This window comes from Cuculus canorus, chromosome 4 (assembly GCF_017976375.1).
Source record: "Cuculus canorus isolate bCucCan1 chromosome 4, bCucCan1.pri, whole genome shotgun sequence".
NCBI lineage: Eukaryota > Metazoa > Chordata > Aves > Cuculiformes > Cuculidae > Cuculus > Cuculus canorus.
The window spans coordinates 85,827-109,966 of NC_071404.1; the positions used below are offsets into that span (position 1 = coordinate 85,827).

The window sequence follows — 24,140 nt, forward strand, 5'->3', positions numbered from 1 at the left end:
TTCCTCTTGGCTTCTAGATCTGTTACCCATGAGTTTCTGGACCCTTTTTTGACCCTGTGGCCACATTCTGTCTCCAAATGCTCCTGAATGCAGGTTCCCAGAGTTCACAGCCCCGCAAGTAAAAGAGTTTGGGTATGGCAAGGGTGACCGTTGCCTGGGGATGTCACCCTGCCTCAGCGCTCCTGTTTACGTCTCAAGTCCTACCTCTGTATTACACAGGGCCAGAGGAGGGGGGCTGCTGAGCAGCAGGCATCGGGAAGACAGCTGAAGACTTGCGGAGTGATCATGTGTGGTGTTACTGGCATAACAGTCGTCTGCTCCTGACTGGTGTCACTGTTCACTGCGTTCTGGCTTGGATCCTGCCCCCAGCCTTACTGCAGTGCTGTGAATTCAACAGCATCCTTGCCTGTTATGGAAAAATATTTGATGTTATCAGTTTGACCTTTCCAGTCTTTCAATGTCATTGAGCACTCTTTTCCAGCAAGTGAGAGAAAACTTTGCAAGAATCCAAGCCTGCATTTCAGAGCTGCGTTCGCTGCCGCGAGAAGGCTCTTTCCTGCATGGGGGAAGTGGAGTGGTACAAGCTGCGCAGGATGGGCTGCAACAGTTCAAGCAGTACAGCAGGCACACAGCAGCAGGAGGCTCAGCAAACGGTTCTGTTGAGGTAAGAAAAGGTTGGGAAGGGAGTGGAAGACACCCACCAGACTTTCCACTTGTTAGCGCATGAAGATGATAGTCCCTGTGGTACAAAAAAAGGTCTGTGGGAGGGAGACAGTAATTAAGGAAATAAGCACTCCAGGAAAACCTTTGCAGCAGCAGTGAACATGAGCCAGCAGTGGCCAAGCTGGCCAACAGCATCATGGCTGGGATCAGCTTCAGTGTGGCCAACAGGACCAGGGAAGTGATTGTGCCCCTGCACTCGGCATTGGTGAGGCTGCACCTTGAATCCTGTATTTGGTTTTGGGCCGCTCACTACAAGAGGGACATTGAGGGGCGGGAGCATGTCTGGAGAAAGGGAGCAGTTCTGGGGAAGAGGCTGGAGCACAAGTGTTTTGAGAAGCAGCTGAGGGAACTAGAGTCATTTAGCCTGGAGAAAAGGAGGCTGAGAGGAGACCTCATTGCTGTCTACAGCTTTCTGAAAGGAGGTTGTAGTGAGGTGGGTGCTGGTCTCTTCTCCCAAGTGACAGGCAATAAGACAAGAGGAAATGGCCTCAGGTTGCACCAGGGCAGGTTCCGATTAGACATCAGAAAACTTTCTTCATGGAGAGGATTCTCGGGCACAGGCAAAGGCTGCCCAGGGAGGTGATTGAGAGTGCATCCCTGGAAGTGTTTAACAAATGAGCAGATGAGGTGCTCAAGGATAGTGGACAGGAAGGGTTGGACTCGATGGTCTCCAAGGTCCTTTCCAACCAAACAATTCTATGGTTCTATGACTAATTTCCGATTGCTTATGGAAGTCATGCATATTGACTTACTTTACAGTATAGAAAAATGAATTTAATTTCCAGACATCTAAGATTAGATATTTTTCCAGCATTATTTATATTACTTTGATAGAAGAACTGTCAAACACATTCACCATTCTTAAGGACTTGATTTTCCTTTCAGCCTGTGGTTTTAGTCTCTGCACTTTCATGGATGTGATAGGATGTTTGTACAGAGGACCTTGCTGCGCTGAAAGCGTGTCCACAATCCATTGAAAGTGAGCTCATGCAGGCAAAATTTCATCCTGGGGGTAGCTGGTAGCACTTGACAGGAAGGGTCTGTATTGGCACAGCTCTTTTCAAGTCAGATTTCAGAGTAAAAAGGAAATGTGGTTAGTATTTGGAGTAACAGGACTGTTTGTCTATAACTTTCTCAGTGGCAGCTCAGGAGTTCTACGGGGCTCCTGCTCCGCAAATCATACAATCATAGAGTCATAGAAAGTCCTGAGCTGGAAGGGACCTACAGGGACCAAAGAGTCCAATTCCCGTCCCATAGGACACCCCAACATCCACACCGTGTGTCTGAGAGTGTTGTTCAAATGCTTCTGGAATATTGTCAGGCTCAGCACCGTGACTGCTTCCCTGGGAGCTGTTCCAGTGCTCCATCACCCTCTGGGTGAAGAACCTTCTCCTAACATCCAACCTAACCTTCCCCTGGCATCTTCCTGCCATTCCTTTGGGCAGAGAGAAGACCTCAGTGCCTCCTCCTCTCCGTGTGAGGAAGCTGCAGCCTGCGATGAGGTCCCCCTTCAGGCCCCTCCAGGCTGAACAGATCCAGTGACTTTGGTTGCTCCTCACACACTTCCCCTCTAAACCCTTCATCGACTCTGTGGCCGCCTTTGGACTCTCTTCAGCAGCTTTAGATCCTTTATACTGTGGCACCCAAAACTGCATCCAGTACTCGAGGGGTCTAGCGCCTGCCATCACCCATGCTTTCTTGTACCAGTCTCAGAACCAGATTCTCATGCTGCAGAGGAGACTCCAGCTGCTTAAAACATTGTGTACCCACCTAAGACATGTAACAGGGCTCCTTGTGATGCATTGTTGGCAGCGGTGGCATGGAATAACTGGGAAATCTAAAAAGGCCATTGTAAGCTCTGTGTGACAGACAGCCCAGAAACTCAGGAAGCACTGTGTCTGGTCTTGGCATGCTTCCCTCTACTGCGTGAATGGAAAAAGGGAAATCTCTGACGCCTTCATGGCAGACACAGAAAGAACAATGCAGTTCCGTTGCTTACACCCCAGAGATTAGGGGAGAGCTGTGCCTGCCATAATGCTGATGCACGAGGATTGTACTTCATCTTCATTCTGATGCACTGGTACTTTATCCCCACTCCTCGCACTTTACAACGCTATGATTAAGTGGCAGAAAATATATTAGAAGTATTTCTGCGTTGAACTAAGAGGCATGGACAAGAGAAAATAAGCCCCGCTATTGAGTTCTTGGAACTCTCTTGTTCCATCTGGGTTTTGGTGTCAGCTGCTGCCAATACAATTTCTTCCTTCTGTTTTGAGAGGTTCTTGTCTTGGTTAAGTGCCCTCATAAATTGGTTGATTCTGGTATTTTGCAGTTAAGATTTAACATAAGGCTTATCTGGAGTGTTTATAATTAATCAAAATGTAATGCTTTGTGTGTCATTGTGGTGCATCAATACCCAGTGGCCAAACTGATATCTCAGTGACCTGGCACTGAGAGACAGCGACCCATGGTGCCGTCTGGAACAGCTAATTACAAGCATGTGATTACAGCCAGTGAACAACTGAGGAGTAAATAATTGGGAACAAGTAATGTCACAATCCGTGAAATCCTGCAGCAGGGGAAAGATGCTTAGCAGAGGGAGTGAGCACAGCTGGGCGGGAGGAGAAAGGCAGCCAGCAAGGGGCTGGTCCCATCACATCTCAGCAGGGCAAGTTACTGCTCCAGTTTGTGAAGCATTCTCTTCTAAAAGAAATGCTCTTTGTTGCTTTTGCTACACTTCTAAGGCAACACAAGTTAAACCAAAACGCTTTCCACGTGCTTCCATCCATGTGGAAGAGCACTCTGGAGCTGTGTTGTGGGAATGCATGGCTGCTGTGCTGCATGCAGCACCATCCCTCTGCCACCGCATGTGGGCAAAGCCTGGAGGGCAGTGGTGGTGGGCAGTGCTGCAGGCAGCTGGGCACACAACTGCTGTGGCGCAGCGGGAAGAGGCAGGAATAACAGGACTATGAACAGCAGAAGGATGAAGGAACACAGTACGTCAGAAGCTGTTGATGAAGTATGCATACATGCAAGCTAGCAGAAAGGCAAGCATTTACAGAGGCATTACGGTTATATTAGAAGTACGGTTTCTTTAGCGTGAGACCATGGTGGCTGATATTTATAGCACGCAAGCACCACTGGCAATTTGCTTGTGCAAATCAGATGTCATCTTTAGGCAAATGTGCATTTCCCTAACAGTTAAACCACAGAGAGGCAGGAATATTCCTATCTGACTGCTAAGCATAGGAGGCAAACGTTATTACGACTTGCAGTCATCTAAAACTCAAGTGTCTCTTCAAAGTGTTGAAAACACTTGCTCTTTTGAGATGCTGACTTCAGAGGGGAGACCCACCAACATCAGCAAAGCGAAGTCTCAGCAGCAGCTGCAGGGCAGGAAGCATGGCTGGTCTGTAATGGGATGAAAAGCACTTTTCAAGTCACCAGCAGTGCATTTTTTGTCAGATGAGGAAGTATAATGGAATTAAGGGATGGTGTCTAGAAAGTGCAGTCATATAAAGTTACAGCAGCTGCCTTGGGGTTTTTATGTGATGCGATGTTTCTCCTGGTCTCTGAAATGCTGGTGTGACTCAGGTCGTGAGAGGGGAAATAGGAGGTGATTGATAGGCTAGGGGTGTAATGCAGCCATGGTTTTGGTGAAATAAAAGTGTGTCAGCATAGTAAATTCTCTGTCTATAGCTTCTCAAAAGATAATTACACCTAGACAGTTCTACTGCCCCCAGATGAAGAACAGCCCATTAGCTCCTTTCATTAGTTCCTAAAAGGAGCCCATAATAATCTCTTCACTCCCAGTAGCTCAGAGGCAAACGCTAGGGATAAATTCAGTGGCAGAGATACTTAGTTAGTTAGGGAAATCAGGCTTGATCCAACATCAGCAAGGCTGCCACACCTCAGTGTGAAGCAGTGCTGTCCCTCAGAAAGGTTCCGGCATGGTCCCTCCTGTGCACACAGACTCACCGACAGCAAGTGCCAAGCACAGACTGTTGGACAGTTGTAGATTGTTTCATCTTCTTCCCACAGTGGCACAAACCCTGTTTGTGCTCTTGCACTGAACTTCTCCACCCATGTCGTACTGGCTTAAACAAAAGGCAGCACTCAAAGAAATGCTTTTAAATCTGCTGTTGAAAAGATGAGAAATGTTAGCAGGATTTCTCTTCACTCTCCATGGTGGGACCTGTGCTGTTCAGCAGACCGGACATCACTGCCCATCGGGAGAGGATTAGGGGAGAGGCAGCTCTCACACTCTGGTTTGTGTTTCAGATCACAGTTTTGACCGGTCGGTCCAGCAGGGAGATGGTGAAGCAGCTGGAAGAGACATTAAAAGACATAGACGTTGTGAGCCTGCGAAGAATACAAATAATTGAAGTTTTGAAGAGAGATTTTCTGGACCCTGAGGACACGGAGCAATGTGTGCCAGCAGAGGAGCCCAGCAGCAGTGGTGAGTGTGAAACAGGCAGGGTACACGAGGAAGTCATGCCTCGGACAACAGGATGCCGGCTTGTTCCTGCTTTGGTCTGATAGATGCCACTTTCCTTTGTGCCATTTAGTGCCTCTCACATAAGTGGGAACTCCTGTGCCTGGAGGAGCAGCAAAGAGTTTGTATCACAGGACACTTTATCCTGGTTGGGCCAAGTTAGCACACAGACTATATGCATCTCTCAGCATTACTTGATCAGTAACATTGACTTCATGTGCAGAACAGCTTTATTGAAGGATTAAAGAGAAAAATGCAGAGTTTAAGGGGTGATGCACTCGGTCACACATACTGAAACTGCTGAACACCACCCTGGGCAAAAGTCATTGGTGCCAGCAGTGGCACCCAGAGTCCATGAGGCAGACAGGGGCAGGAGAGAGAGGCAGGCAGAAGGGAGGTAAGGAGAAGCAGGCAGACCATTTACAGTTTCACCAATCTCACAGAGATAACCTCCTAACCAACTCGAGATCTCACCCTTTTACAAGATGTCTGGCTTCTAGACAGTTTTTCACCTTTAGTCCCTTCAGACAGACTATGTATGGCACAGTGCTGGGAAGAGTAACACTAGGAAGAGTTGCTTTCCCAGACCAAATCAGGTCCCTACCCTGTTGATCAGGTGTTTTGTGTCACCAATACTGTTCTTGCTTAGCTGCTGCTGCTTTTCTTTATGCTTGGGGTTGTTTTTCTTGAGCAGTTAAGGTTGTACTTCTTCAGTAGCCAGTAACTGCACGTTAATGAGTTCTTGGTAGCCTTGCAGCCTCTGTTTTCCAATCCAGGTCTCCATCTCAAAGGCCTTTACTGCTCACTTAAACTGACCATCAATCAGACACATCTGGTACCAAGCTCTGGTTCACACTGCAAGTTCTCACACCAAACTAATAACAAGCTTAAAAACCTGAGTCCTGATGCCTTGCAAAGTTAGTGTAGGACCTGTTACTAGCAATGGCAATCCTGTTTTTCCTGAGTGACAGACAACGTTAAATGTTGTTGCCTTACCTCTCTGTAGCTGTTCTTCTTTTATTAGCAGAATAGGTGTTGGGAATGTTTAGGTGAATCACAGATTCCCTTTTGCCCCATCCCTCGCATACCCGGCCACATGCTTCACTAGTGAAAGAGTGAGTATACCCCAGATCCAGGATGTTAATTTTCCTGTCCCTGTCTCTGAAAACCTCTTCCCTCAATCTGACAGTTTCCTGCAGTCAGAATTGAAGCTATAGTAATGATAAATTCAGAGACAGAAATTACCGTTAGCTCCTGGTTTGAATCTTTTTGTTTCAAAGCAAAAGGTGTTAGGCAGACTCTAAATGCACCAGCCAGATGGTCATCTAAGCTCCAGTACCACAGTGGGTCAGTGATGGAAGCCTGTGCATTGCAATGCTGCTGTAAGTGCAGCTTTCATTTCTGTATTTTGTTTCTTTTAACTTTCGAAGCTACTCAGTTATTTCAGCCTTTCCCCAGACTGACGAAATGACTGCTCAGTAGCAGGAGTTTATGCTGGATTTCCCCCATCTACAGCACACGCTCTCTCGTTTGTCTTACTCAGAGGATGACCGCTCCCCCTGCAGCCTCTGCATCCCACTAATCTGGTGGCAGACCAGATCACACCCTGAGTTGTACAGTCAAGCTCTTAGTGCCCGTGAAAAGCGTCCTGCCCTGAAGGGGCAGCCTCTGTCAATGAGACGTAGGTGATTATTCCAGGCTCTGCCTGCTTGAAATCAAGAGGCCTCAGGGAGTGTGCTGATGTCTGCAGGTAAAACTGCTCAACCAGAGAAAGGGAGCACCTTCTCTTTCTGCTCAAAACACAGTTGTTTTGAGACTTTGATAACAAAACTGAGATTATTGGACATCTGCACCTATATGTAAAAGCCATAGCATGGGAAAACAATTAAGGTAAGAATTAAGGAGCTGGGAACTATGTTTATAAATCATGATTATGTTTAGGTCTTCTGTGATCTTCTTCTGTGTTTGGAAGATCACTGAAATAAATGCAAGTTTGGTTATTGTTGTCTTTTTTTAGGTAGAAGGATGTCTGTAAGCTTTGAGGCTTGATTAACCATTATGTCATGGTATTCAGGACACACTGGAAAGAAAGAAGTTGCTAAAATGTCCAAGAACAACTAAAATTGTAATTTTGTGTACTGTATAAGCATTGTTATTGAAAGAAACAGCCCTAAATCCCTCTCCTCCATTCCATTCCTCCGTCAAAACTTTGATGTCAGGAAATTAGTCTGAGCTGACACTACCCTAGGAAAGGAGAAAGTGAGCCAGGTGTCACTTCATTTTTCTCCCTCCTTCTGCCTCAATGCTCTAAGGAATTCTGGAAATGAAATTTAAGGGCATAAGACAAATTATAATTAATTAACATGGTTTAAAAGCAGAGTTTGGGGCACATTTGTGCAGCGCTCACTGTCTCTGTGCAGCAGTCGTCTTCGGCAAATACCAGATACATAGAAACAGCCTTTTTAAACAGGGTTTGTTAAATCTCTGGTCAAGGCTGGAAGTTTCCATTTATGTAAGAGAAAAATAGTATCATAGTATCATAGTATAGTGCGGTTTGGAAGGGACCTTAAAGATCATCTAGTTCCAACCCCCCTGCCATGGGCAGGGATGTCCCACTGGATCAGGCTGCCCAAGGCCCATCCAACCTGGCCTTGAACACCTCCAGGGATGGGGCATCCACAACCTCCCTGGGCAACCTGTTCCAGTGTCTCACCATTCTGATGGTGAAGAAATTCTTCCTAATGTCTAGCCTAAATCTGCTCTTTCAAGTTTATACCCATTCCCCCTGGTCCTATCCCCACAAGCCTTTACGAACAGCCCCTCTCCAGCTTTCCTGTAGGCCCCCTTCAGGTACTGGAAAGTCGCTATAAGATCTCCTCGAAGCCTTCTCTTCTCCAGGCTGAACAGGCCCAACTCTCTCAGCCTGTCCTCATAGGGAAGGTGCTCCAGCCCTCCAATCATCTTTGTAGCCCTCCTCTGGACCCGTTCCAACAGCTCCATATCCTTCTTACGTTGAGGATTCCAGAACTGGACACAGTATTCCAGAGGAGGTCTTACAAGAGAGGAATAGAGGGGCAGAATCACTTCCCTTGACCTGCTGGCCACGCTTCTTTTGATGCAGCCCAGAATACGGTTGGCCTTCTGGGCTGTGAGCGCACACTGTCAGCTCATGTCGAGCTTCTCATTGACCAGCACCCCAAGTCCTTCTCTGCAGGGCTGCTCTCAATCACGTCATCACCCGTTGTGTACTGAAAATGAGGATTGCCCCGACCCAGGTGTAGGACCTTACGCTTGGCCTTGTTGAACCTCATGAGGTTTTCACAGGCCCACTTCTCCAGTTTGTCCAGATCCCTCTGGAAGACATCCCATCCTTCCGGTGTGGCAACTACACCACTCAGCTTGGCGTCATCCGAAAACTCACTGAGGGTGCACTCAATCTCGCTGTCAATATCATTGATAAAGATATTGACCAGCACCACTCCCAGTATGGACCCCTGAGGGACACCACTTGTCACAGATCTCCGACTGGACTTTGAGCCATTGACCACTACTCTCTGAATACGACCATCCAGCCAGTCTTATCCACCTGTCGTGTTAATATTCTGCTCTGTGTCATATTTGAGACAGAGACTTGCCCAGGGGGACGTGCAGTGCGCAGGCTGGAGGTGGCAGCTGCAGGAGCAGAGCAGTGATTGTGCCCCTGTACTCAGCATTGGTGAGGCCGCACTTCGAATCCTGTATTCAGTTTTGGGCCCCTCACTACAAGAAGGACCTTGAGGGGCTGGAGTGTGTCCACAGAAGAGAATGGAGCTGGGGAAGGGGTGGGAGCACAAGTGTTATGAGAGGCGGCTGAAGGAACTGGGGCTGTTTATCCTGGAGAAAAAGGAGGCTGAGGGGAGACCTCACCACTGTCTACAGCTCCCTGATAGGAGGTTGTAGTGAAGTGGGTGCTGGTCTCTTCTCCCAAGTGACAGGCAATAGGAGAAGAGGAAATGGCCACAAGTTGCACCAGGGCAGTTTCAGATTAGACATCAGAAAAAATTTCATTATGGAAAGGGTTCTCAGGCACTGGCAGAAGCTACCCAGGGCGGTGGTGGAGTAACCATCTCTAGAAGCATTTAGAAGATGGGTAGATGATGTGCTCAAGGATGGTTTGGTACTAGACAAGAAGGCTTGGACTCGATGATCTCAAAGGTCTTTTCCAACCTAGTGATTCTATGATTCTGTGATACAGAAGACAAAGCATGCATGTAATTTGCTTTGACAAACACTGCATACACAGGCGATAAGGGGAATTATCTGTGTGGTGAGACACAGTGTTTTGGGACTGGTAAATCTTTCAGTCCTTTCTTCAGTAAATCATTTCCTATCTGTTATTTTCTCTTCTGCAATAGATACAAACCCACTCACACTGAAGGTAGCACAACACATGGCAATTGTTAAATGAAATTCACTGCCTTCATTGCTGTCCACTCTTAGGAAGAACAGGTTGGGACGCTGACACCCACTGTGTGATGGGTCCTGGAGAGCAGATGAGCAGAGCCAGTTACTGGTCAGTAGATCTGCAGAGTGTGTATAGAAGAAGGTTCCCTGGGACTTGCAGAAGATGGATTATGTTCATAAAAAATGTATTAGTGCTTTATCTGCAGCGCCTGTTTTTTGTTTCCCCAATCTAGAAACAGCCAGGGCCAGTATCTGCATCACACACCAGTACTGACCTTCATTAGCAGATGGTCTGGCAATGCTCAGGTGCTTTAAGTGTTTGTAACAGGGTGGGGGCCAGAAAGCATTTACAATAATAATTTTCCTGCTGCCAATTAGAGGCCAGTCCTGCATCCTGTCAATGACTCCCCCCTACTATTCCCACCATCAGTGCCATATACATCAGCTTTTTACGAGATTTACATAATACCATGGTCTCTGCTCCAGCCTGCAGCCTGGCAAGCACTGATGTTTCACCATTAAAGAACACTGCAGGTTTAGTCTGCATAGGTTTAGTCTCCACAGAGACTAAAAGAGGTTTGAAAGAGCAATCCTTGTTGCTCGTCACAGGGTCTTTGTCTAGAAATACACTCTGCCAAGGAGGCTGCTCTTGTGAAGAGAACAGCAAGCAGCTCTCACCCATAACAGCCTGTTCTCAGCACGTTCAGAGCTATTCTAAGACTTGCCAACTGTAGAGCTTCAAATTATTGGAGTCTTATCTAGCTGCATTAACCTGGAAAAGAGCCTATGAGAGGGGATGTCGTTAACTCCATGTTGCTCCCCCCTCGCTATGGTAAATTAAGAGAGGAAATTTTCTAAGTGAGCTGAAAAATAAGGTAGTTTCTCAGGATGCAGATTTTGCATCTCCACATCTTCCTGCCTTTGGAAGAGGCAATTTGTAGTCCAGTACTCTGTGACAGTAAAATATGTGCTGTCTCGCTCGAGAGGCTAAGGAGATGTAGTGGAGTAGGGATGCCAAAGAATGGCAAAAAAAGGCTCTAAATATTTGTGCTTTTTCACCTTTTTCGCTGCAGACATTGCAGTCCTGGGAATGGACATCGACGTGCAAACTGTAGAGGACAATGTCATCAGCTTGGAGATGGTATTTAAATCATGGCTGCATGACTATGGCACAGAGAGAGAACACCTCCACCTCCTCCTGCCATCAGGAAGCTTTGGCCATGCCTCTGCGCCCAAGACCACCCTAAGTATTTTGTTTTCTCTCTCCCTCGGCAGGGAGTTCCTAAATACCACAGCCTTGAAGATTACCCAGGCCTGTCCTGTGGGCTTGTTCCCTCACATTTAGAGACTCAAGTAGGGTCTCTAGGTGACTTTGAAAGCTGTCTGGAGTCTCTGTTATCTCAAGGCTGATATTTACTTAGAATACTTGTAGGCTGCTGCCATGTTCTGTGGCTGCTGATGCTATAGTTCATTTCCTTTTGCAGTAAAAATGTGCCTTTAAGAGTACATGGTTTCATCAGCGTTACCAAGCAATCACGGTTTCATCAGCATGGCAAGCATGTGGTATTTCCCCTCGCGTGTGAAATGGGGGTAGATCATTGCCTTGTGTCACAGGCTTTAGCATTAATCTTCTCTTAATCATTGCTGTTGCTGGAAAACATCACTGTTTGTAATGTTTGTAAAACATCAATTTATTGCTTGTATGTACTTTGAGCATGTCAGGTGCTAAACATTGCCATTTCCGGCAATCTAAACCATGTCCTTCTAGTGTGCCTCAAGTGCGATTTGCAGGAGAGACTGCTGGACCCAGCTCTCCTCTCTGGGACGGTTGATGGCACTGTGAAAGCAGCGGATCTGAACTCACCCTGCCAGATGGCAGCCTGGCCAGCTACAGTGCTGTGTAAGCTCTGGGTTGTGAAGTAAGTGCTGTTATGCCCTTTGTGCTTGGTAACTGGAAGGCTGTTTGTTCTGTGCAACTCCACATAGGAACTGGTAACATCACCGTAAAGCACTGTGGGGCCCCAGGTGCTATTGAGCAAAATTCTGGTACAAGATAACCTCAGGCCCTGTAGCCGTGAGTGTTACAGAACAGCACATCCCACACAGGCTTTACAGGCGGAGAGAGCTGAAGTTGTTCAGCCTGGAGAAGAGAAGGCTCCGGGGAGACCTTAGAGCAGCTTCCAGTACTGAAAGGGGTTACAGAAAAGCTGTGGAAAGACTTTTTACAAGGGCGTGGAGTGATAGGACAAGGGGGCAATGGCTTTAAATTGGAAGGGAGAAGATTTAGATTAGCCATTAGGAAGAAATTCTTCATGGGGAGGGTGGGGAGGCCCTGGCCCAGGTTTCCCAGAGAAGTGGTGGCTGCCCCATCCCTGGAGGTGTTCAAGGCCAGGTTGGATGGGGCTTGGAGCAACTGGATCCAGTGAGAGGTGTCCCTGCCCGTGGCAGGTATGTGGAACTGGGTGGGCTTTGACGTTCCTTCCAACCCAAACCACTCTTTGGTTCGATGATACATAGCATAGGAGCACAGTCAAAAATACTGTTACTGTGACACTGGCACTTTATGCCTGTAACACCGTGGATATTACCCAAGCAACGGTTTCCCTCCAGTGTGCAGTTCTGTAGATTGTAGCCATTGCTCCATGTATAACTCGACTGTTTTTTCACTACCTGATGAGGCTACAGCAATTAACTGGATGTCAGAGCCTAAGCTAATTAGCTGATTAGTGAAAAAGCTAGCAAAGCCTTGTAGTGCTGTGTGACTTTACCTAAGAATGTTTGCTTTCCCGACAGCAGCCTGGGGCTGGGTAGGCACGGAGCATAACAAGGGGAGAGATGTTCTCTAGTGTCTTTTCTCAGCTTTGCTTGTAGGAAAAATATTAATTTCTGAACTGTACAGTTCTTAAATTATTCCAGCCCAGCAGTAGCTGAGGAGCACTTGGTTACTGTGCATACACGGCTCATAACCGAAGCACTGAAGCTGCTTAGTAGCCCTGTCAGGAGGCAGAAGGTGTATGATCAACAGGCAAAGTCAAACACTGTAAAGTCTGTCATGATGTTTGTGGTGGGATGTTGGCTCTGTGCAGGAGTAGAACACGTGTCAGTTTAAGTGAAGGATCATGACGATCCAGTAAAAATCACTTGGGAAGAGATGGAATTGCCTGGGTGAGGTCAAGAGGCCAGATTCACAGTCTGCTTTGTATACAACATGTATGGAGAGTGGATTTGTGTCTTGGCATGCTCTTGTCAACCCAGATACAAGGGAATCTGGGAATCAGCAGGAAAGCCTCTTTTCACTGCAATTAGCCTTTTCTGCAAGGCTGCATAGTGTCAGGCCCCAGCAATACCCATGTTAGATGCTTGTAGCAGTATTGCAGCTAATCCTGCCGTAGCCACCAGAGCTGTGAGTCTCCTTGCTGGTTTCATGTTGGCTGTGCTTCACTAACACGAGCTGTGTATTTGCAGGGCTCTGAAGGCTGAAGGGGTCTGTGAGTCTGTACTGTATGGGCTGCCCTTCATCATCAAGCCCACAACCTGCTGGCAGCTGGACTGGGATGAACTGGAGATCAACCAGCACAGCTTCCATGCACTGTGCCATAGTCTTCTGGTGAGTGTGTGGAAATGACAGCCTCGTGGGGAGGGATTGCCACAGAAAGGAAGAGTTGGTGCACAGCTGGTAAGATCTGTCTAGCCTGCAGGAAGAAACATGTTTCGAAAGCTGCAGCTTCATCTGATGAGCCAGAGTTGGGCTTATAAATCTTTCCAACCAGTGTATCCACGGGAAAGGTGCTACAGCACATCAAACCTTAGAGAAGACTCTCCAGCCTATCAGAAACACAGCATTTGGAGGCACAAAGAGCAGAAGTCCAGTCTGGAGTTAGACATGCATCTTTGTGGGCTTGGGATGTGGAGGTTTCCATTACTGATAGATCCTAAAGCAAAACTGGATGTTTTTTCTCAAGAACTGTCTTGCGTTCAATTAAAAAAAAAACCAAACACACACCATACTATCCTCACCTGTAATGCGGAGTAGTCTTCTTATTCTGTGTGTGAATGTCTCTGCCCCTGAACTCAGCAGCTGCTACAGCAGAAGTGCTGAGGGAAATGGCTGTTGCCTATTGTTCACACCAGTTTTGGCTTTTGCCCATTTAGAAAAGGAAGTGGCTGCTTCTGGCCAGACGTGAGCCACAGAATGCTAGTCCAAACTGGAACATCATGGTGCATTCCTACTACGTCATTGTCCCTTCCAACTCCGCCACTCTACTTGTGAAAGCAGTTGCCATCAGAGAGCTCTTGCTGCCGTCAGCCTTCCCGGCCCTCCTGACAGAACATCCCGAGAGAGTGCGGGGCCCTATAGAGGTAAAGTCACTGACAGCGCTGTGTCTGTGGGAGGGGTCCCAGCTGGATGAGCAGAGATCAGAGTAATGGTCAGCCTTTTTTGCACATGATCTGCGGCTGAAGATGCATCCATCTCCCTCATTTCTGGGGACCATGTATCTCCTCAGGCTGCAGAGAGAGGTGCTTTAGGCATAGGATGAATCTACACATAGTCTCTCTGTTTTGTCCCATGGATTCAAGCTTCTGTGTTTCCTATTGTGCATCCATGTGTTCTAATCCTGAGTTGTCTGCCTCTGCTCCAGGTGATCTGGGAAGGGCAGAGCCCTCCCTAGAGGTCTTAGCAGATGAGTGGAGGAGGAAGCAGTTCTGAAAATGTCTAGTGACAGTGGGAACACAAAGGAGCACTCCAAAACTTCCTATATGTCCTCCTATATCCTATATATCCTCCAGTATATCCTAGGGCTTTCTTCATGGACAGCAAGTGCCTGTCCTTCAGAGCAATGTTGCATGTCTGTTGTGGGGAGGGGGAAGAGGCTGTATGAAGCAGGGAGCTGAGTGCCCAGTGCACTGGGCTGACAGTGCCCAGACAGGCTCCAGTTTGCTGGCTGATTCTGGGCCTGGAGGAGGATAGGACTGCATCTTGCAAGGGAATGCTTAAATCCATTGAGACCTGGTTGAGGGTGTGTCTTGTTCTATGCTCAGAGAAGAGTGGTCCTTATGGGTAGCACCACAGCCAAAGATCCCTTCTCCCATCACTGCAAGGTGGCATGGAGTGTCTGTAACACTCATCCCTGAAACAATGCCCTCAACGCTAAAACAAAAACCCCAAGCAAACCCCACAGCCTCTACCTGTCACATCTCATACCCACTGTGTTCTTTCTTCTGTCTGAGCAGAGTGCCCTGAACAGCTTGGAAGTGGAAGTTACTTATAACCCTTTGCACCTAAAAAGCAACCTCTACAAATACCTTAAGAGCATGTTGTACAAACCCCTGCACAGGCAGCCAGCCCAGCCCCGGGACCTGCGGCAGGAGCGGCACCAGCCCAAGCAGGTATGTGACTTGCTGGCTATTGGCTGGGGTCTGCGTCCTGCAGAATGGTCGGGGCAGTTCCCTGGTACCCCAGCAGGACACAGAAGGCAGCGTGTGGCAGAGGTGACATCCATGTGCAGCTGGCAGCGCAGAGGGATGGGCGTAGCGTAATCTCATGCGGTTGAAGAGGGGGATGCTGGCACATGCAGACACCATCGGACAGTGTGCAGTGGGTGAGCCAGCACCCCACAAGGTGCACTCACGTTGTGCCTGTTTTGCAGCAGCAGAGCAGAGCCAGAGCCGCGGTTGCACCGCTTCTGATGGCCCCTTCTCCTGCCCCAGCGTTCAGATCAGCAGTGGCAAGGAGAGGCTCCTGCGAGCCCTCTCCGCTCCCCAAAGAGGATGATGAGTTCCTGCACTGAACCCCAGGGCGCTGCTTGAGCCTGCTCACATGCAGGCACAGCTCGGCCTCCTGCTCAGCTGCCACCGTCCCGGAAGTGGTCAGGCAAGACACTACTAGGTTGGGCAGACAGGCACTTCCCGTCATTTGTTCCTCCTTGTTGTTTTATGGTTTGGTTACTCACCAAGGCAGCCAACGGGAATCCTGCATCTCCGGGGCCTTCTGTCCAGAGATCCCGCTGTCCCTCACAGCGCCCAGTGTTTCCTGTTCTTGTCAAACGTTGGTTTCTGAGATGGGGCTAGCATAGGCCGCAAACCACAGATTGCTGTCAGCGGGTGCAGAAAAGCTGCAAGCAGAGCCGTGAGGAAATCAGACAGATAAATAAAGCAGGCAGTAACATCAAGCTGTCTTGATCCCACAGGAGCAGCTTCAGCAGAGTGAATAGGGCATAAAACAGGGCTTTTGCATTTAATCTTAAAGCCCTGAATGCTCCTGCAAGCAGCACTCACTACCCACAGTGATGCTGAATTGCTTGCTTCCATAACCAGTCTCCCTGACCAACTGCCCCATTCATGAGGGTGTTGTAGCAAGTGCCGAGCCAGCTCTAACTCCCATCTGGCTCTGACACAGGCACAGCGCAGTGCAGCCGGAGCTGCAGCACAGCACCTCTCTCCCAGCCAGCTGCTGCATGGATGCACTACTCCCCATGGTCCGTCCGTGCCTGTGGGGCTGTACTTTTTGGCAGGATTCAGGAGGTGGGGAGAGTTGACCTGGAGCATTCTGGAGAGCTGCTGCCCTGTGCCTTTGCAGATGCCAGCCTGTTCTCCAGTGCAGACAGCGCAGCTGCCCTTGCCAGGGCAGGTGTGGAGGGCAGCTCGTCTGAGCGAGGGTGGGCTGCTCCCACTGCGCTGCTGGGATGCCAAGCACCAGCAGGGGGTTCTGTTCTACTTAATTTGTTCTGACAAGTGGTTTCAAAATAAAGTTCTCCACTATAACATTCTCTTACCACCTGCAGTTAACCCTGTGTGCTGCAGGCAGCAATCCCAGCCCTGACCTGTGCTTCCTGAGAAGCAGCTACAGCTGGACAAGGGCAGGATGCAAACCACCACACTCCTGGGAGGACATCAGGGGAGCAGAGCCAGCAGCACCACCTCTTTTAGCTGGGTAACAGACACATGGCCAGCTGCGGCACAGGCCTGCTCTCCCCATGGCAGCATTCCATGCCTAGCGTGAGGCTGCCTCTCAGGCAGCTGCTTGTGGTAGGATGTCAAGGGCGGTACCTTGAGGATGAGGCAGGCAGCCCTCAGGCACAGGGATATGGGTTTGTTGGGGGGTGCAAGGCCACCCACAGTCATGCCACCCACAAACATTCCATTCTGAGACACACAAATTTTAATATTAAAATAATCTCATATAAAAATACTTTCAGAGACTGAGGGCAAACAGTCTTCCATGTACTTTGGTGGGCACTGTGGTTGGAGAAGGAGCCAGAGCAGAGCCAGAGCAGCAGGTGCAGGGCAACGCGGCCAGGAGGTGCCAAGGGAGCAGGAACGGCACCCTGGCACCTGCACCAGGCACAGCTCTCGTACTCTCACAGCGGAAAGGGCCAAACCAGGGAAAAGCAGCTTCTCAGCATTGCTGAGCAAGAGGAGCTCTGCCTGAGCCAGAACAGTCCCCAGCCCCAAGCCACCCCCTGGATCCATGGAGGACAGCAGCCTGCACTGGTCCTGAATGCCGCTGGGCCCCCAGTCTCTCCCAGGCAGGCACAGAGCCAGTGTGCTAGATCTCTCCTAAGTCCTCGTAGACAGGCGATAAGCTGCACTCATCCACAGACTGCTCCTTCTTCTGCGCGTGCTGGGGCTTCACCACCTGGCTGTACAGCACCTCCACATTGTTGTTATTGCTGCTGTTGGGGTTGGGTTTGACAGCTGCCTTCTCAGAAGCAGCATTCCCCCGCCGCCTGCCAGTGTCCCCGCTCTTCTCGCTGCCTTTTGGGATAAAGACCGCCTGGGGCTTGGGGGCTGGCACTGGCTTGGGGCCCTTGGCCTTGGCCTGGAAGGCGGGTACCGAGTAGTCGTCACTGCTGGGGTTGTAGGGATACTCGTAGCCGTGGCTGCCGTCATGGCCCTGAGTGCGCCAGGCCTCCCCTGTGGGCCGCGCTTCATCATAGATGGAGGTGGCAGGGGGCAGTGAGCATGGAGCACGACCCTCAGGCTCATCGTAGATGTGCTCCCCCTTCCCGGGCACCGTGAGGGCTGGGCTGCGTCCCTCAACGCGGACCTGTTCGTATGTGCCCAAGTACAGCGGCGCCAGCAGCTGCACCTTCATCTCATCTGAGGCGCCGCTGAGCCCCTTGGCCCCACTGATGGGCTTGCTGTCGATGGGGTCCGAGTACAGCGGGTCCGGCCAGGGCTGGCGGCCCTTCACCGAGTCCAGAGGCTCCGAGTACACGCTGGAAGGATCCTCGGCTGGCAGCACAGCGCGGGTCACCTTCGGCAGAGGGGAGCATGGGGGTGTGCTTGGCAGCTGTGGCACAGGGAGCTCCGGCAGAGTCCGGGTCTTCAGCAGAGACGTCACGTCTCTCTCCTCTGTTGCACTGGGCCTGGGCGCCAGCCCCGCTTTGGGTGCCAGGCTGTCATCCCCCTCTGCAGGCAGCTCCAGGCTCAGGGAGTCGGCCAGGGCCTGACGGATCAGCACCACCCCAGGGCTGTCCAAATCAAGCGAGTTACAGCTTTGCCGGTTCTCCTCCACCTGTGCTTTCTGCTCTTGGATAGAGGCTTCCACAAGGCGGAAGATTTCGTTGCCCTGCTTGGTCTCAAAGGTGAAGTTTCCTGGGCCCGAGTCGCAGCGCCTGCCAGCTTCGAAGGAGAACATCACCTGCAGGGGAAGCGGAAGGGTCACATCCTGCTCAGCGCCTGCCAACCCAGTGTATCATGCAGGCCGTGCTTCCTGCTGCGACGCTGATCCTGCACGTCCTGCAAGAGAGACTTCACTGGACATCCTGTGCTCCGTGCAGCTTGGGCCACTGCTTGGCCAGAACAAGCTGTAGAAGAGAAGCAGGACGCACACTTGAGGGGACATCACTGCCAGAGGCTCCAGGGCTGAAGCTGAAGGTCCTGCTGCCTCACCCGAGCTATTCCAGCAGGTCAACAACTGGCACCAGTCAGCACAATTAGCACTGAGAACAAAGCATGGCCAGAAGATGAGGGACAATTCAGCAGAGGTAATGGGGGTCTGGGGTAACTCGGCTGTTAGCCAGGCAGAAGGAAAGTGATCCAGAGGTGCGATACAAGGCAGAGGCACATGGCTTTCCACAGAAAGGCCAGGAGCAGCAGTTTGGCTGTCAACAGTAAGCAAAGCATCTGCCTTACCAGCATCACTCTGTTAATGCTATGAAGTATTTTAAAGAGAAATCTTGCACCAGGGCTGCATTCCTCAGGCCTGAGCATACACACGCTGGTTCCCCCAGCAGGTGCCCACACCCTTCCTGAACCTCAATTCCTGAATCTAGGTGAGACTTTCTGCCTCACTGGTGCTCTCGCAGCAGCAGCCTCTGGGTTGCTGCAAAAGCCTCGGAGCCAGACTTCCTTTCGTGGCTCAGTGCTGACAAATACAGGCACACCCAACCTGTCCCCACAGGGGGACCTGTGGGTGCAGCTGCAGGCTCCTCGCACCATGCGGTTCCCATCCTGCACACAGCACAGACCCTGCGGACCTGCTGGATGCCTCCCTAAGAGCAGCTCCGTTTCCACTGTTTTGGTAGAGTGCCACAGAAAGCACCAACAGCAGCCGACACTGTTGCTTCTATACATGTCCCTGGGGAGACGACTTCTGCATGCACAGCAGCAGCCAGACAGATCAGGAACCGACTCCCAGAGGACGCTGGAGAGGAGACCTATGCCGCTCCACCAGGCCAAGAGCAGTATGCTCTGTAAGGTGAACAAATCTAGAGTATCTGGGACTCAAACAACCCATCCTGCTCCAGCCACCATCGTTCAGGAGGCTGGTCTGAATACAGGGCAGAGCCAGGACTGCAGGAAGCCAAGCTCCCCAGAGCGGGGAGAGCTTGTGTGCAGTACAGAAGGACGTGCCTGCCCATGGCATGGGCTAGAGAACGGGGGGAAAGCCAAGGGCAGGGATGTTGGGCAGCAGCAGCAATGGCCCCAGTGGTAGCGGGGCCAGGACCATGCGGAGGAGCTCTGTACAGCCATACCCTTGGCAGGGATGGGTGTCCGGCAGGCCCGCGGTGACACAGGCAGGAGCTGAGGACAGATGGGATCGCAGGTGGCCCTGGGGACCCTGTGGCTGCAGCAGCTCTGCAGTGCCTGCTGCACAGCTGCCACAGGCTGGTCGAGAACTTCTACTCCATACCCTTTGGCAAGGGAAAGCCCACAGGGGAACAAGTCTCAGTGCGCGGCATGCAGGGCCCCCACCTTGTCCCGGCCATATCTCCGGAGCAGCCGGTAGGGCCAGACGTAGAGGATCTCGTTTGTCCGTGGGTCCTTCAGGACGAGGCTGTCACGCTCAGCCTTGAGCACATAGGTACCATGCAGCTCGCATCGCTCTGCGGCCTCAGTCCGTTGCACTGTCACCCAGAAGGCATTCACTGTGGGGACAGGGATGCTCAGGGGAGCAGAGGAAGTCGTGTCCCCAGCTCCAGGTGAGGCTTCGCTTTGCCCAGCACAGCCCAGGCAATGGGGCAGCTGCAGGACAGGCGCCACAGAAAGTGGCTCATAGTCAGGGCAGCAGCTCTCACCTTCATCTCGCGAGTAGTAGATGGAGTTCACAGCCATTTCCAGGGCTGGTGCATCCCCGCTGCCCTCTCTACCATGCTGGGCTGCCACACCAGCATCGCTGGGGCTGTTCCCCTGGCAAGGGAGAGCAGATCAGCCCCAGCCCCTCTCCCCACATCAGCCCCTGGGTCCCCTTGCAGCAGCTGCTCCGCACTCCCGCATCGCATAGGCCCCGCTGCCCTGCCCGAGGGGGCTACTCCAGCCCCACACAGCTTGGCCATCCTGCAGCCACACCGAGCCCTTCCCTGCCCACAGCTGGTCACAGCCCCCAGGCGCTTCCCTGAGCAGACATGAACATGGATGAGCAGGGCCAGGTAGCACAGGAGAAGCTTCCCTGGAGCTTCCAAAACAACTCGAGGTCTCTTCTGGGCTGTGCATTGGACAGAGCGCAGCAAAGGGCAGTGACTCCAGCAGCCCGACCCTCCGGATGCTGCCCCAGTGCAGCACAGCCAGCACCAACACAGCCTCCTGTGGGGCAGCGCCTGGGGGTCCTACGCACGCACCCACTGCTGACCACTACGGCATGGCTGCATGGGTTGAGGTAGAGACCAGCTCTGCTTCCTCATCCATGTGCTCCAGCGCAAGTGACATTGATGCCCAAAGCACCATGTGGGCACTGCTCTACCCAGTAGACCCAGCAAGGGAGGAGCTGTTGGGATGACCCAGCCGCACGGGAGACCATGTCCTGCTTCTGCACCAGCAGGAAGGCAGTGCCGGTATCGGCGCACAGCCCGCAGAAGGGAAACAAGCACTTCTATTTTAGCACATGCAGAACTGAAAGTGCAACGCACACTCCATCAGTGCAGAGTGCCTGCGACAGGGTCCCCAAAGGGCCCGCGTGGGGGTGCACCCTCAGTGCTGCCATTGAACACCAGAGACCCCCCCTCTCCGGGGGAGCCCCACGCACATCAAAGGCTCACAGATGTCCTGTGAGAGCTGCTCTGACAGACCTTGCACCTTTGCATTTGGATCTGCATTTGGACGGGAGCTGAAAGCCACTTCTCAGGGTCACGTGTGATGGGCTTGCAGCAGGGCGTACCTCTTGCAGAAGCCAAGCTGTCACAGTTTCAGTTTAAAAGGCAGCCACATGAGGTTCTTTGCAAGAAGCAAGACCCAAAAAGACTCTTGTTCGGCTCCCAAATAGAGTGTGGAGTGCTAAAACTGAGTATGCATAGAGCTGACAGCAGCAGCTCCCACTTAGCTAAAGCAGCAGGGCTCCTGCCAAGGGCCACCTGCTCTGCCAGCGCCCCTCAGGCTCTGTTTGCACTGTCATCTTCAAAAGAATGAGATTCTGTTCTGAGCTCCAAACGATCTCTGTCCCAAGATCCCAGCCTAGGGGACTCTGCTGCCCCTCTGGGCAGCCACAAATAGCATGACACAAACCCATCCTCTCCATGTGACCAAGAATCGCAGCTGAGGACCTTCAGCTCTTTACAGAGTGACTACATGCAGGTCCTGTGCCTCTTGCTCCAGGCCAGCCCTTTTGGGAACACACACCATCCTTGCAGCCTTCTGCTCACTGCTTCCTAAACTGCCAGCTTGCTCTTGGATCTCAAGCAGGAACCGACAGCCACCATGGGAAGGAAAGCATGAGTGCACCCCTGCTCCGGGCAGATACTCCCCTGGTGTCACTACTACCCTGCCCCACTCCGAAGGCGCGTGCTGTGTCTGTAGCACAGGAGAAAGGCCGCAACGCTGTCAGCACTGAACAGACATGGGCATGGACAGGGACTAACGCTCAGTGCCTGCTCTGCAGGGCGCTTGCTGCACAGACACATCTGTCCTGACAGTGGATGGCAGGGAAACAGGCAGGGACAAAACATGGCTTACAGTAAATCACACTCGGCAAACACCCAGGCCCTTCTGGGAAGATGCTGGGGTCACCAGCCTTGCAGCCAGCCATCCTGTAGGGCACCCCTGCCCGGCACTCCAAGCCTGGAAGTGGCCAGGGCATAGCCCAGGGCTGCACAAACATCTCCCAGGGTGGGCACAGACTGCGCTCACAGAGTAACCGTACCTGCAGGCCAGGCGCTGTCACAGAATAATAGAATTGTTAAGGTCCAAAAAGACCTCTAAGATGATCAAAGCCAAGCACCCGCCCAACCCCACCGTGCTGACTGAACCCTGTCCCCAACTGCCACAGCCACACGATGTTTGAACCCTTCTAGGGGTGGGGGCTCCCCCACTGCCCTGGGCAGCCTCTGCCAGCACTTCACCACTCTTGTGGTAAAGACATTTTTCCTAATATGCAGTCTAAACCTGTCCTGGTGCAGCTTGAGGCCATTTCCTCTCATCCTATCACTTGTTCCTTAGTCCAAACTGCCTTTTAGGGAGCTGGCGTGCTGGCTGCCAGCAGCTCCAGGGATGGCTGCAGAGCGGCATCGGGCAGGGGACCGGGAGCCGGAGGGCTGTGCCAGCACCACGGGGCGCTCCCAGCCACGGGCAGGGGGGAGCCCCAGAGCCGGGCAAGAAGTGCGGGGGTCCGGCAGCGGCTGGTGCTGCTGCCCAGGAGCCAAGAGTTACTGATGGCGTGTCGAGGGGTTTGGAACCCGCCTGGCTGCGGGCACGGGCGGGAGCTGCCGTGGCCGAGTGCTCCCACTGCCAACCCACACACACGCAGCTCAGGGTCCCCATCCCTGTGCCACTGGGCCCGGAGCTCTGTGGGAAGGGGTCCCCCTCCCACCGTACCCCTGCCTGTGGGATGGGATTTCCTCACTCACTGGGATGGGGTCCCTCTGCTGCCCCTCTCCTTATGGGTTGGGGTGGGATGTCATGGGATAGGACCCCCCTGCTCACTGGGAAGGGGTGCCCCCAACTGTCCCCCTCCCTGTGGGATGGGATGGGGTGGGATGGGATGAGGTTCCCCCTCCCGGCTCACCGGAAAGGCGATCTCGCGGAGTTTGTCCACCCACTCCTGGCACTGCCCGGGCTCGGCGGCCAACAGGAACGTGCGGTGCCGGGTGTGCAGGCGGAAGGCGGCGGTGCCGGGTCGGGGCCCGGGCTCGGTGGCCGGTCCCACGCCGGTGCAGTCCGAGAGCCGCACCACGGTCCGTCCCGCCCGCGCCGGCCCCGCCGCCTCCTTCCCCTCGAAGAGCTCCAGGCGCGCCACGCCGTGCGCGCTGCCCCGGTACAGCGCCAGCCAGCTCCGCTTCCAGCGCTGCGGGGGCGCACCGGGCGGGCACGGACACCGCACCCGGCCGACCCCGACCCACACCCGCTGACCCCATCCCGCCCCACCGACCCCCACAGACCCCATCCCGCTGACCCCATCCCGTCCCACCGGCCCCGACAGACCCCATCCCAACGACCCCATCCCGCCCCACCGACCCCGTCCCGGCCCCGACCCGACCCCGATCCCGACCAAACCCCGTCGACCCCGATCCCATCTGTCTCTACCCCTTCCCATCCCACCGACCCAACCGGCCCCCGATCCCGGACCCTGACCCATCCCGACCCGTCCCGTTCCCATTTCCGTTCCCCACCGACACCAACCGCGACCCCAGTCACTCCCGGTCCCGGTCTGACCCGACCCCGCTCCCGGTGCCGCCCCGCGTGCCCACCTTGGTGCCGAACTTGTGGCTGCGCTGGACGAGCAGCTGCCCCTCCTTGGCCGGCGGGTCCATCCCGCACCGACACCGCCACACCGGGACACCGCCAAACCCGGACAGCGCCCGCGCTTCCGCCCGCCGGCGGGACGGGGCGGGACCGGGAGGGACCGGGGCGGGGCGGGACCGGGGCGGGACTCGGGCGGGGCGGGGCGGGAGCCCCACAGTATAAAACGGGTTCCTGGCGCTCGGGAGGAGCTCGCAGTCGGTGAAGGGTTTGGAGGGGGAGCGCGTGAGGAGCAGCCAAAGTCACTGGATCTGTTCGGCCTGGAGGGGCCTGAAGGGGGACCTCATCGCAGGCTGCAGCTTCCTCA

The 24,140-nt window shown here is 52.7% G+C and overlaps 2 protein-coding genes across 7 annotated transcripts in view; one reads left to right on the forward strand and one right to left on the reverse strand.

The window, feature by feature from the left end:
• M1AP (meiosis 1 associated protein) overlaps positions 1-24,140 on the forward strand; it is a 39,741-nt gene that overhangs the window by 14,937 nt on the left and 664 nt on the right. Inside the window, exons 4-11 of one of the 5 annotated variants that reach the window (XM_054066159.1) lie at positions 482-664; positions 5,005-5,182; positions 10,735-10,908; positions 11,430-11,580; positions 13,127-13,268; positions 13,814-14,020; positions 14,894-15,049; positions 16,444-16,730. In XM_054066159.1, the coding sequence (XP_053922134.1) occupies positions 482-664; positions 5,005-5,182; positions 10,735-10,908; positions 11,430-11,580; positions 13,127-13,268; positions 13,814-14,020; positions 14,894-15,049; positions 16,444-16,596 (1,344 nt within the window). In that variant the 3' untranslated portion in view covers positions 16,597-16,730. Of the gene's footprint in view, positions 1-481; positions 665-5,004; positions 5,183-10,734; positions 10,909-11,429; positions 11,581-13,126; positions 13,269-13,813; positions 14,021-14,893; positions 15,050-15,309; positions 16,335-16,443; positions 16,731-24,140 lie in introns of those variants that run through there. The other 4 variants (XM_054066162.1, XM_054066160.1, XM_054066161.1 and 1 more) reach the window with 4 other exon arrangements.
• Positions 16,875-23,901, reverse strand: DOK1 (docking protein 1). 2 transcript variants are annotated; one of them, XM_054066156.1, is made up of 5 exons: positions 23,782-23,894; positions 23,100-23,378; positions 20,185-20,296; positions 19,862-20,034; positions 16,879-18,305 (listed from the first exon to the last, which is right to left on the reverse strand). In XM_054066156.1, exons 1-5 carry the CDS (start codon positions 23,842-23,844, stop codon positions 17,208-17,210), a joined length of 1,725 nt encoding a protein of 574 aa, XP_053922131.1. In that variant the 5' UTR covers positions 23,845-23,894; the 3' UTR covers positions 16,879-17,207. The 2 variants fall into 2 exon arrangements, with proteins under 2 accessions (XP_053922132.1, XP_053922131.1); XM_054066157.1 differs by lacking the exons at positions 19,862-20,034; positions 20,185-20,296 and having other exon boundaries at positions 16,875-18,305; positions 23,782-23,901.

Coding starts and splice junctions, on each gene's coding strand:
- DOK1 (XM_054066156.1), bottom strand. CDS start 23,844: ATGGACCCGCCGGCCAAGGAGGGGCAGCTGCTCGTCCAGCGCAGCCAC. Junction 23,379..23,781: donor GCCACAAGTTCGGCACCAAG/GTGGGCACGCGG, acceptor GCGCCCCCGCAG/CGCTGGAAGCGGAGCTGGCT. Junction 20,035..20,184: donor CTACTACTCGCGAGATGAAG/GTGAGAGCTGCT, acceptor CTGTCCCCACAG/TGAATGCCTTCTGGGTGACA.